The 14,318-nt window shown below is 40.6% G+C and overlaps 1 protein-coding gene across 3 annotated transcripts in view; it reads right to left on the reverse strand.

Moving 5' to 3' along the window:
* Positions 1–14,318, reverse strand: part of LOC124556630 (SPRY domain-containing protein 3-like) — a 203,255-nt gene that overhangs the window by 50,064 nt on the left and 138,873 nt on the right. For all 3 annotated transcript variants that reach the window (XM_047130600.1, XM_047130598.1, XM_047130599.1), the window contains exon 5: positions 12,219–12,397. In XM_047130600.1, the coding sequence (XP_046986556.1) occupies positions 12,219–12,397 (179 nt within the window). The remainder of the gene's footprint in view (positions 1–12,218; positions 12,398–14,318) is intronic.

The raw sequence follows: 14,318 nt of genomic DNA on the forward strand, positions 1-14,318 counted from the left end.
GAGTTAACACCTCTATCCATACAAAATTCAAACGCGGCAACCCCTCAGCGCCGCTACCATTGCTGCACGAGAGACATTTGCTAACGATATAGTGCACAGGATTGATGACGGCGATATGCATGTGGGCAGCATTTGGTTTACTGACGAAGCTTATTTTTACCTGGACAGCTTCGTCAATAAACAGAACTGGCGCATATGGGGAACCGAAAAGCCCCATGTTGCAGTCCCATCGTCCCTGCATCCTCAAAAAGTACTGGTCTGGGCCGCCATTTCTTCCAAAGGAATCATTGGCCCATTTTTCAGATCCGAAACGATTACTGCATCACGCTATCTGGACATTCTTCGTGAATTTGTGGCGGTACAAACTGCCTTAGACGACACTGCGAACACCTCGTGGTTTATGCAAGATGGTGCCCGGCCACATCGCACGGCCGACGTCTTTAATATCCTGAATGAATATTTCGATGATCGTGTGATTGCTTTGGGCTATCCGAAACATACAGGAGGCGGCGTGGATTGGCCTCCCTATTCGCCAGACATGGACCCCTGTGACTTCTTTCTGTGGGGACACTTGAAAGACCAGGTGTACCGCCAGAATCCAGAAACAATTGAACAGCTGAAGCAGTACATCTCATCTGCATGTGAAGCCATTCCGCCAGACACGTTGTCAAAGGTTTCGGGTAATTTCATTCAGAGACTATGCCATATTATTGCTACGCATGGTGGATATGTGGAAAATATCGTACTATAGAGTTTCCCAGACCACAGTGCCATCTGTTGTTGAAAATTGTAACTACTGTAATTTCGAAAGTTTGTCTGCCTGAAAATGTTTTTGTCCCAAGCATATTGCAACAAACGGTGTATTTCTGTCGCTGCTCGTTTAGTTTTTATTGCCGTTTCAAATATACCGGTCATTTTTGAAACACCCTGTAGGTAGTTCTCATGGCAGAGGTGTAGGCCAGCAGTTGCAGGATGTGCTGGGGAGTGAGTACCAGGTCACCAGCATTGTGAAGCCTAATGCAGGGTTGGCTCAGGTGACTGTTAACATAGGGGGGTTATGTAGGGATTTTACTAAAGAGGATCAGGTAGTGATTGTGGGTCGGGCTGGTAATAGTATTGGTAGGGAAGGGGAGTATAACATAGATGGTGACCTGGAAAAGATAGCCACGCAGACTGGCAACACGAATGTGCATTTCGTGGAACTGTTTCAGCGTCACGATCTGCCTCATCTTAATACAGCCGTCAGGCGTAATAACATGAGACTTGGGGGTGCGCTGATGACAGAAAGCATGGGTCACATTTCAATGGTGTCGGTGGAGTCTATCAGCAGGACGGGTTTCACTAGACATGGCCTGCACCTCAACAGGTATGGGAAGGGGAGGTTGGCAAAGCTTATAGGTGGCAGCATAGGTGGGGTTGGTGGGATCACTCATGGGAAAATTCCTGCAGTAGTGGGTGTTAGAGCTGCAACTTTTTTAGATTGAAGTCAGCTGATAGGTATTCCTGCTTAAGGGAAGTCTCTCTAACAAGGGAATCACTTTTGACAAAGCTTAGGTATCCGAGTAATGAGGGAATTAGTATATTTCATCAAAATATACAAGGTATTAGAGATAAAGTTAGTGAACTGCTTATAGATGTTGACTCTGAAATTATTGGTATATCTGAACACTTCTTAAGTAAGGAGATAATTCAGAGGCTTCCTTTACCAGGATACAAGTTGGCTGGCAGCTTTTCGAGGAGCTCTTTGCGGTGTGGGGGAGTAGCCATGTATGTGAAAAATGGCATCCCATTTGAGTCAATTGATGTTTCAAAGTACTGCACTGAAAAGGTGTTTGAATGTTGTGCAGGTGTGATTAAATTTAACGGAGCTGAACTTCTAACTGTTGTTATTTACAGATCCCCAGACTCCGATTTCACAACATTTTTGTTAAAGCTAGAGGAGGTTCTTGGTTCACTTTATAGGAAATACGAAAAGTTAGTTATATGTGGTGACTTCAATATTAATTGTATAAGTGATTGTGCAAGGAAGAGGATGCTGGTTGACCTCTTTAATTCATATAATCTTATGCAAACCGTATTCTTTCCAACGAGAGTGCAAGGGAACAGTAGAACAACCATAGACAACATTTTTGTTCATTCCTCATTACTAGAAGGGCATTCTGTTAGCAAAAAGGTGAATGGCCTTTCAGATCATGATGCACAAATTTTAACTCTAAAAGATTTTTGTGCTGTAACACGTGTTAACAGAATGTTCAAAACAGGGCACTAGCACAAACAGGCAGCCTGTGTGGCTGACTAGAGGGATAAGAATATCTTGTAGAACAAAGTGGCAATTATATCAAAACGTTAGAAACAGTCAAAATCTAAATGCAGCAGCCCATTACAAACAGTATTGTAAGGTGCTTAAAAACGTTATTAGGAAGGCAAAAAGTATGTGGTATGCAGATAGAATAGCTAAGTCTCAGGATAAAATTAAAACCATATGGTCAGTCGTAAAGGAAGTTGCTGGTCTGCAGAGACAGGTCGAGGATATACACTCCTGGAAATTGAAATAAGAACACCGTGAATTCATTGTCCCAGGAAGGGGAAACTTTATTGACACATTCCTGGGGTCAGATACATCACATGATCACACTGACAGAACCACAGGCACATAGACACAGGCAACAGAGCACGCACAATGTCGGCACTAGTACAGTGTATATCCACCTTTCGCAGCAATGCAGGCTGCTATTCTCCCATGGAGACGATCGTAGAGATGCTGGATGTAGTCCTGTGGAACGGCTTGCCATGCCATTTCCACCTGGCGCCTCAGTTGGACCAGCGTTCGTGCTGGACGTGCAGACCGCGTGAGACGACGCTTCATCCAGTCCCAAACATGCTCGATGGGGGACAGATCCGGAGATCTTGCTGGCCAGGGTAGTTGACTTACACCTTCTAGAGCACGTTGGGTGGCACGGGATACATGCGGACGTGCATTGTCCTGTTGGAACAGCAAGTTCCCTCGCCGGTCTAGGAATGGTAGAACGATGGGTTCGATGACGGTTTGGATGTACCGTGCACTATTCAGCGTCCCCTCGACGATCACCAGTGGTGTACGGCCATTGTAGGAGATCGCTCCCCACACCATGATGCCGGGTGTTGGCCCTGTGTGCCTCGGTCGTATGCAGTCCTGATTGTGGCGCTCACCTGCACGGCGCCAAACACGCATACGACCATCATTGGCACCAAGGCAGAAGCGACTCTCATCGCTGAAGACGACACGTCTCCATTCGTCCCTCCATTCACGCCTGTCGCGACACCACTGGAGGCGGGCTGCACGATGTTGGGGCGTGAGCGGAAGACGGCCTAACGGTGTGCGGGACCGTAGCCCACCTTCATGGAGACGGTTGCGAATGGTCCTCGCCGATACCCCAGGAGCAACAGTGTCCCTAATTTGCTGGGAAGTGGCGGTGCGGTCCCCTACGGCACTGCGTATGATCCTACGGTCTTGGCGTGCATCCGTGCGTCGTTGCGGTCCGGTCCCAGGTCGACGGGCACGTGCACCTTCCGCCGACCACTGGCGACAACATCGATGTACTGTGGAGACCTCACGCCCCACGTGTTGAGCAATTCGGCGGTACGTCCACCCGGCCTCCCGCATGCCCACTATACGCCCTCGCTCAAAGTCTGTCAACTGCACATACGGTTCACGTCCACGCTGTCGCGGCATGCTACCAGTGTTAAAGACTGCGATGGAGCTCCGTATGCCACGGCAAACTGGCTGACACTGACGGCGGCGGTGCACAAATGCTGCGCAGCTAGCGCCATTCGACGGCCAACACCGCGGTTCCTGGTGTGTCCGCTGTGCCGTGCGTGTGATCATTGCTTGTACAGCCCTCTCGCAGTGTCCGGAACAAGTATGGTGGGTCTGACACACCGGTGTCAATGTGTTCTTTTTTCCATTTCCAGGAGTGTAGAATCAGTGCGTAGTGGGAATGTCCGTGTTACTGATAAGTCGCATATATGTACAGTATTTAATAATCACTTTCTGAATATAGCAGGTGAACTAAATAGAAACCTAGTCCCAACAGGGAATCATATAGCGCTCTTAGAAAAAAGTGTTCCGAGACTGTTACCTGAAATGCTCCTCCATGATACTGACAAGAGGGCGACTGAGCTAATAATTAAATCACTAAAGACCAAGAACTCTCATGGATATGACGGGGTATCTAGCAGAATACTGAAGTATTGTTCTACGTATGTTAGCCCAGTTCTCAGCCATATCTGTAACTTTTCCTTTAGGAGTGGTCAGTTTCCTGACCGATTAAAGTACTTGGTAGTGAAGCCACTTTATAAAAAGGGAGACATTGATAATGTTGACAATTTTAGACCCATTTCTATGCCATCGGTGTTTGCTAAAGTTATCGAGAAGGTTGTATATACAAGGTTACTGGAGCATTTAAATTCACATAATTTGCTGTCAAATGTTCAGTTTGGTTTTAGAAATGGCTTAACAACTAAAAATGCTATATTCTCTTTTCTCTGTGAGGTTTTGGAAGGATTAAATAAAAGGTTGCGAACGCTAGGTGTTTTCTTTGATTTAACGAAGTCTTTTGACTGTGTTGACCACAAAATATTACTAAAGAAGTTGGACCATTATGGAGTAAGGGGAGTAGCTTACAATTGGTTCGCCTCTTACTTTAAGAACAGAAAGCAGAGGGTAATTCTCCGCAATATTGAGAGTGGTAGTGGTGTTCAGTCCCAATGGGGCACTGTTAAGTGGGGCGTTCCCCAAGGGTTGGTGCTGGGGCCACTGCTGTTTCTTATTTATATAAATGATATGCCTTCTAGTGTTACAGGTGATTCAAAAATATTTCTGTTTGCTGATGACACCAGCTTGATAGTGAAGGATCTTGTGTGTAATATTGAAACAGTAACAAATAATGTAGTTCATGAAATAAGTTCATGGCTTGTGGAAAATAATTTGATGCTAAATCACAGTAAGACTCAGTTTTTACAGTTTCTAGCTCACAATTCAACAAGAACCGATATTTTGATCAGACAGAATAGGCATATTATAAGCGAGACGGAACAGTTCAAGTTCCTAGGCGTTCGGATAGATAGTAAGCTGTTGTGGAAAACCCATGTCCAGGATCTTGTTCAGAAGCTAAATCCTGCTTTATTTACCACTAGAGCAGTATCTGAAATAAGTGACACTTCAACACGAAAAGTAGTCTACTTCGGATATTTTCATAAGCTTATGTTGTATGGTATCATTTTTTGGGGTAATTCTTCTGATTCAAAAAGGGTATTTTTGCAAAAACGGGCTGTTTGAGCTATATGTGGTGTAAGTTCGAGAACTTCTTGTCGACCCCTATTCAAAAATCTGGGAATTCTGATATTGCCCTCACAGTATATATTTTCTTTAATGTCGTTTGTTGTTAGCAATATTAGCCTATTCCCAAGAGTTAGCAGCTTTCACTCAGTTAATACTAGGCAGAAATCAAATCTGCATGTAGAATGCACTTCCTTGACTCTTGTGCAGAAAGGAGTGCAGTATTCTGCTGCATCCATTTTCAATAAGCTACCACAAGAACTCAAAAATCTTAGCAGTAGCCCAAACTCTTTTAAGTCTAAACTGAAGAGTTTCCTCATGGCTCACTCCTTCTATTCTGTCGAGGAGCTCCTGGAAGAGCTAAAAAATTAAGCAAATTCCAGTGTTACATTGTTGATTTTCTTCATTTAAACTTACGGCTTGTCACCTGAATATGTTTTTTTATATTTCATTTTATCTGTTTCTAATATCGTGTTATAATTTCATGTATTGACTCGTTCCATGACCATGGAGACCTCTCCTTAATTTGGTCCCACGGAACAATAAATAAATAAACAATATAGCTACTATGCTGTTCATAGGTAGCATTCCTATTTTATATTCACTATTAGAGCTACCCTTGCATTACTCCTGTTTCATTCTGTGTTGATAACCCTGTAATAACCTTTCTAGAAGTCCTGTTGTTCCTACCACCACATTCTACTAATTCACACTAAAACTAACTTCATAGTTATTCCTGTCTCTCTTCAGATCTCTAACCTAACTGCCCAATTAAGGGATCCGAAATTCCATGCTCTGATCAATAGAATGCCAGTTTTGTTTTTGAAGATGACATCCAACTTACCTATGACAACTCTTCAAAGCTGTCACAGTGATTGATATGAATGTTTTTCACTGTATGGACCGGTTATTAATATTTTACTTATTACCACCTAGTAGCTGATTTTTGCTTAGGGAGCTACGTTCATCATATTGATGTGTGGCAAATGTGTGTTGTTCATCATTTTGATGTGTAGCAAATGTGTTATTAACTACAGGGACAGGCATAGCATAAGTGCAGATGAAGTAAACATAGTGACCTGAACACCAACCAACATTGGGAAGAGTCAAATGGCTTTAAACAACACATCTACATCAATAAACCAATTACAACAACACTGAACAGCAACTAATCTTGATTGTACAATCCATTGGTGACACACAGTCATCCATCTTCCCCATGTAAATGTCCATCACCTGTAGCTCCTACTACCTACTCACACTTTCCCTCCACATGAAAACAAGCAACATATTCTTGCAGTTAAGTTTTTCAATTCACTAACATTAGTACTTTAAAGTTTACTAGATTCTGGTTTTCACTATGTCAGTCACATCAAATGTGAATGTAAAAATAACTGGTGAAGTGTAAGTAGGACTCGTGCTCTGGGGGTTTTGTACAAACTTTTTAAAGTCTATAGATGATGATGATGGTGGTGGTGGTGGTGGAGGTGATAATAATAATCTACAGATACTCTGCAAGCCACTGTATGGTGTGTGGTGGAGGATACCCTGCACCACTACTAGCCATTTCCATTCATAGATAGAATGAGAGAAGAGCGGTTGTCATGGTCCTTACGCACAATGTATGTTGGCGAGTGTAGGATCTTTCTGCAGTCAGGTTCAGATGCCAGTTCTTTAAATTTTCACAAGTGTTTCTCAAAGAGAATGTCGCCTTCCCTCCAGGGATTCCCATTTGAGTTCCCGAAGCACCTTCGTGTTGTTCAAACTTACCAGTAACAAATGTAGCAGCCTGACTCTGAATTGTTTTGATGTATTCCTTCCATTTGAGCTGGTACACATCCAAAAAATGTATGCAGCACTGAAGAATAGGTGGCACCAGTCTCCAATATGTGATCTCCAACTGAAGTCAACTATTTGTCTTCCCTACCATAGTTCTCACATGCTAATTCCATTTAATATTGCTTTGCAATGTTAGGCCCAGATATTTAAATGACTTGACTGTGTCAAGCAGGATGCTAGTAATATTGTAACCGAACCTTACAGATTTTTTCTTCCTACTCATCCACACATTAACTTACAATTTTCAACATTTAAACCCAGCTGCCATTCATCACACCAACTGTCTTTTATCTTCCTACAGTCACTCAACTTTGACACCTTACCGTACACCACAGCATCATCAGCAAACAACTGCAGATTTCTGCCCGCCACATCATTTATGTGTACTGACAACAACAGCTGTCCCATCATACTTCCCTGGGGCACTCATAAAGATATCCTCATCTCTGATGAACATTTGCCATTGAGGACAATGAACTGGGTTCTATTACTTAAGAAGTCTTTGAGCCACACACATTATCTGTGAACCATTTGCTCATACCTTTGTTAACAGCCTGTAATGGAGTACCGTGTCAAACTCTTTCCAGAAATCTAGAAATATGGAGTCTGCCAGCTGGCCTTCACCCATAGTTCACAGTATATCATGTGAGAAAAGGGCAAGTCAAGTTTCACATGAGCAATGCTTTCTGAAACCATGCCGATTTGTGGACACAAGCTTCTCAGTCTCAAGAAAGTTTATTATATTCAAACTGAAAATATGTTCAAGCATTCTGCAGTGAATCAAAGTTAGGGACATTGGTCTGTAATTTTCCGGGTCCATTCTTTTACCCTTCTTATACACTGGAGTCATCTATGCTTTTTTTCCAAGTCACTTGGGACTTTGTGCTGGGTGGGAGATTTATGATAAATGCAAGCTAAGTAAGGGGCCAATACTCTAGAGTACACTGTGTAAAAGTGAATTGGGATTCCACCTGGACCTGGTGATTTATTTACTTTCACATTCTTCGGTTGTTTCTCTATGCCAGGGATGTTTATTACTATGCCATCCATAAGAGTGTCTGTCCGATCGTCAAATGACGGTATATTTGCACGATTCTCCTGTGTGAACGATTTATTGCACAACAACAACAACAACAACAACAACAATAATAATAATAATAATAATAATAATAATAATAATAATAATAATAATAATAATAATAATTTAATGTGGCTCATTGGCCTGGTGCAAGTCTTTCTATTGGATACCATTTTGACGGCTTGTGTCTCCCTAACATACTGCAGTTATGTGACTGGGGAAGGGGTCCTACTGTTTAGATGGGAATCCAAACCACTTGTTGCCTCTGGCAACCCCACACCTCACTCAGAGGTGTAGGTTAGATTAAAACAAAAACTGAAAAATCTGACGCCTGACCAAGCTTCACTCCCGTGACCTCAAAATTTCCATGCACACGCTTTACCACTAAACCACCAGGACCACCATGTATATAGATAATTCTTTATTCAAGATTTCTGACACAGCTGCATGTATTTTATACTGTTCTAGTTTCCAACACAGCTGTTCATTTTCAGACCAGAACTACAGAACATTTCAGCATTAGGAAAACATGTAATGAAATAACATTAATGTGATGTATTTTGAACTGTTCTTAATAGTGCAATTAACATTTTTTTGTTTTTAACAAAGTTGCACTGAAGTGTTTATCAAAGCAAAACCTCACCAACATTATGTGGTAACATAACACAGTCTTATAACAGACATGGTGGTAATCATATAACAGTGTGATACTTTTGACAGGTGAAACAATATTGACTGCACATACTACAAACAAGTTCACAAGTCAACAGCTGTCACTAGTTTCCTGCCATGTATGCATGCTCACGATATGTGGCCAATTGCATGTCACAGTCACAATGTAATTTGTTCACACCCACCATCACATAACAGTACATTACAGTTTTTTAACTGCTAAGTAAAAGCAACAAATCTATGTTCTTATATATTCCATTACAACACTTTGACCTACAAAATTTGCATGAAACCATGTGATATGGTTAAGAAAAACATGGGAGACTGTACCAAAGTCATCTCATCATGGTAGCTCCTGCTATATGTACTGTCATCCTACAATTTTTAGCTTATTTCTGCTACATCTGTCTCATTATTGAAATTAACTGTGCACTTAAATCTGTTTCATTAATACAGAAACCTGTGACACTGGCACATGCAACGGCAGAATACACACCCATTAAAGGCTGTCACACTGCAACACAAAGCATCAAAAGTACTACACATCAAGTGACATTGTAATTCTACATTCAAAACATTAAATTATAATGCTATACACACCCCAATATAGTTAAAATAAAATAATGATTCCATTATGTTATACCAGTAACTGCTCATCTCACAATTCTAAAGACAATATTTACTTACACCGCCATCTTCTCACAGACGATATCGAAACGGGATTACATTAATTTGGTTAATGTTAAAATAAACAGTACCCATAGCAGGGGACTAAAATAAGGGGTAACTTTGATACTGTTTCCCATACTTTTCTTAACACATATCACATGATCACATAATGGATGCAAATGATGTAGGTCAAAGCACTGTGATGGAATATGTAAGAGCAAAAGTTTTCTGCTTTTACTTAGCAATTAAAGAACTATGATGTACTGTCTAGTGGTAGTTGATACAAACACATTACACAGTGACTGTGACATACTACTGGCCATGGGCCATGCGCATGGATACACGGCAGGAAACCAGAGACACCTGTTGACTTGATGTGAACCTGAATGAGATTTTCACTCTGCAGCGGAGTGTGCGCTGATATGAAACTTCCTGGCAGATAATGTTTTAATCTGCCAGGAAGTTTCATATCAGTGCACACTCTGCTGCAGAGTGAAAATCTCATTCTGGAAACATCCCCCAGGCTGTGGCTAAGCCATGTCTCCGCAGTATCCTTTCTTTCAGGAGTGCTAGTTCTGCAAGGTTCGCAGGAGAGCTTCTGTAAAGTTTGGAAGGCAGGAGACGAGATACTGGCAGAAGTTAAGCTGTGAGGACCGGGCGTGAGTCGTGCTTTGGTAGCTCAGATGGTAGAGCACTTGCCCGCGAAAGGCAAAGGTCCCGAGTTCGAGTCTCGATCGGGCACACAGTTTTAATCTGCCAGGAAGTTTGATGTGAACTTGTTTGTAGTACATACAGTCAGTACTGTTTCACCTGTTGAACATATCCACTGTAATACGATTATCACTATATTTGTTATAAGACTGTGTTATGTGACCCAAATATGTCGGTGAGGTTTGTTTCGATAAGCACTTCAAGTGAAGGTAAGTTAAAATCTAAAAGTGTTAATTGTGCTATTAAGAACAGTTCAGTTGTGTCATGTTAATGTTATTTCATTAAACATTTTCCCGATACTGCAATGTACTGTAACTCTTGTTTGAAAATGCACGACTGAGTTTGAAACTAGTCGCCAGCATAATATAAACAAAACCATAACAGATATTTTGAATAAAGAATTATCAAATCTAAATTGCTTGTCCTTTTCCAAGAAAAATGCTAGAACTACATAAATATGTATATAGACAGTTCATCTGCTCACCTCTAAGTTTTGAGTGAGTTTGAAAATATCAAAATATGAGACATGTATTTCCATATCTTTTGACTGCATTGTCTATGATGCTTATATTTTTTACACCACCAAGGGACAGTAGACCTCAGTATTTGATGTAAATTTCAACTTGATACCTCTATCCTTTCCTGGGAAAAAGAGGTCTTAACAGATGGACGGACAGACGGACAGACAGACAGACAGACAGACAGACAACATATGGTGAAAAAATATTTTTAATGTGATATAATTACAAATTAACATTTTCAGACTTTTTCCCTTTACTTTAACTGTGAAACCTTGCTTCTTGTCAAATTTAACGATTGTAGGTCACTGGCAAGTACCGTGCAGATTTTGAAGAGTGAGTTTGCAAGTATTGAAAATGTGACATAAATTAATGCCAAATAATATTGTTGAACAGTCAACTACTACTCATTCAAGACAACACAGATACAGATAATGTTTAGACTTATACAATGCACCACAAGAGGGAAATTGAACATAAGTACAAGGAGTGGTATAAAGTTTTAACTGCCCTCTCAAAAAAAAAAATTAACTTAAATAATATATATTTCATTTGTTTGGAGGTGCATATATACAGTCCTGATACACATTTAAATCCTCACATTACAGTACCACAGAACACCACAAGAGAAGCCAAAACAAAATGGTGCAGCCCATCTCCACTTTATCAATGAGCTGTGCCATTTACTTTGGGTTCTTCTAGCAATGTGCTACAGTATTGTGGCATGAGGATTTCAGTATTATGAGGACTTTAGATGTGCACCTGCAAACAAATAAAAAATTAATTGTGTAACTTTATATCACAGAGAAGATAATTAAAACATTATGACTACTTCTCGTAGGTTACTGTATGCAAATGTTAATTCTCTCTCTCTCTCTCGAAACTTGGACACCTAATGCTTTTCTGCAGTAACAACAAGCATTTTATACAAGGTGTCCCACGACTGGTCAATATTTAGGGATATGACGGGAACGTTCATTCAAAGCAAAAAAGTCTAGTAAACATGGGCTCTAAAATAAACACCTTAAGAACTATGATCACTTCATCTTTGATACAGTGTAACAAATGTCTTCTCCTGCAAGCTCTTTGCTTTCCATATTTCAAAAGGTGATAGTATGGACCAAAACATGAAAAAATGTACAGTAAATACAGACTCTAAAATGCATACCAAGAACTATGTGCACATGTTCATATTTGCTGCTATGAAACACATCTCTTCTAATGAAGAAGTGCTGTTAGCTCTTAATGTATTCATTTTAAGGCCCATCTGTACTACACTTTTTTGCTTTGAATTATCATTCCTGTCAAAATCCTGAGTATTGACCATTCCTCCTACAACACTTTGGTAGACGTAGACAGAAAACTTTTTTCAACTAAAGTTACAACATGGATAAGTGACAGTAAGAGATCAAACCTGTCATAATCACAGACGTAATCACGAGGAAATATTATTCCACAGCCCATATGATCACCTTTGTAGCATCTAGGACCAAATGGGTCACCTAGTCCACTACCAACAAAGATTTTTCCATCATCTGCGTGATAGCCAATGGAGCCTTTGTTCCAGCCTGGATGTCTATGTTTAGGATAATTCTGAAAAAATGTAAAATACTGTTATTAATTGTAAAACAAAATACATACATAATTATGAAACAACAGCACTAGATATAATCATCTGCAGCGACAAAAACAATAATGGTCATTGCTAAAGTGTGTGTGTGTGGGTGTGTGTGTGTGTGTGTGTGTGTGTGTGTGTGTGTGTGTGTGTGTGTGCAGCCCTTCCAATCCCTTAGTGATGACAAGTGTAACTGCCAAATAGTTACAATGATATATCACCAAACATTTTTCTGTTCCATTTCAGCAGCTGAATGCAAAGTGCAAAGTCTTATGTTCCCATAACATAAAACAATGTAAGAAATATTCAACTTTTGGATCATATACATCTAAGAATATTCGTAATGTGGCCATGTAGAAGTTTATTAGACCATATGAATAGTTCACACATCCAAATAGAGCTGATCATCAGAATATATAGCCTATTTTATTCCACATAATTACAAATGAAACTGCACTGAACACATTACTGATAATTATGATGTGTGGCTACACTGCTATACTTAATAAAATCACTATAACAGGTGACATTAATAACACTAATATGCAGGACACTGTCAGTGCTGTAACAGGGACCTGAAAGACATGTCTTCATTGCAACAGATTTCACACTAAAATTAGCATAAACCCTGTGATTAATTCTATAAAACCTCTCCTGGAGGTTCTTTCATATGATACTAACATCTTCTGAAATAAAATGCACAAAAAATTGCACCACTATAATATCTGTGTGGCCTAGATTCAAGGGATGTAGGAACTGAAACAATAATAATACTACTGAAACCATATTATATACTTTTGTCTGGAATAAAAACAAAGCAATAACCAAACTAAAGCAGTCTGTTTCAAAGTGTACATCTACCATATAATTAAAGTGTTAAATGATAACAGGTTGGTCGGTTGTTTTTGGGGAAGGAGACCAGACAGCGAGGTCATCGGTCTCATCGGATTAGGGAAGGACGGGGAAGGAAGTCGGCCGTGCCCTTTGAAAGGAACCATCCCGGCATTTGCCTGGAGCGATTTAGGGAAATCACGGAAAACCTAAATCAGGATGGCCGGACGCGGGATTGAACCGTCGTCCTCCCGAATGCGAGTCCAGTGTATGATAACAGGGTGCACAGTTATGGAGAAGCTGTGATTAACTTCATGATAGGCCAAGATGAATATGCGACCGAAATGCAAGTGCTAAGGACAGAGAGAAACACTATGAAGGTATGTTGGGGTTAGATTTCCTGGGAGCTAACCATGCTCAGAACAGTGTATCAGAAACAGAATCTGATTTGGTCACCCTAATTGTCAGACTTGGAGGAATGTTAGTGCTGCTGAGGTAATGTGCTATAGACAATGTACATTTGATTAAATGTGAGTGCATACTCCCAGGAACAGGAAAAAGTCTGTATATCAACATGAAGATGCCAAAGTGCAAGAGAAGTAGTTTGTTGTTGACAGCTTTCAGTAAACGATGACTTGATAGACCGGAGGCATTGCTATGTAGCAAGAACAGTCAGCGTCATTAAAGAAGCACCTAGTGGGAAAATTGCACTTTGCAGTAAGCATTGCTAATGTGAGTAATGCAGAAGTGGAGCCACTGCAATGAACTACTGTAGCATCAGTGCCAAACATAGACCCACGAGATGTGATAGAAGTACTTACCAAGGAGCATGATATTCAGGTAGTAAATTATTGTCCACCTAATGACAGAGTGAAGAAATTAATTGACAAAGCACTTGAACCAATTGAACAAGAGCTGCTTACTAAATTAAAACAAGGAAATAATTTCACCAGTGCTATTTAACTACTCTGATATTCTCCTAGAACACAGATAGAGACCAGTCTAACTTAAAACTGATTGGAGCCTTGAAGAACTATCCAGAAGTGATGAATGCAAAAGAACTGCTGA

The sequence above is a fragment of the Schistocerca americana genome, chromosome X (genome assembly GCF_021461395.2).
Source record: "Schistocerca americana isolate TAMUIC-IGC-003095 chromosome X, iqSchAmer2.1, whole genome shotgun sequence".
Classification (NCBI taxonomy): domain Eukaryota; kingdom Metazoa; phylum Arthropoda; class Insecta; order Orthoptera; family Acrididae; genus Schistocerca; species Schistocerca americana.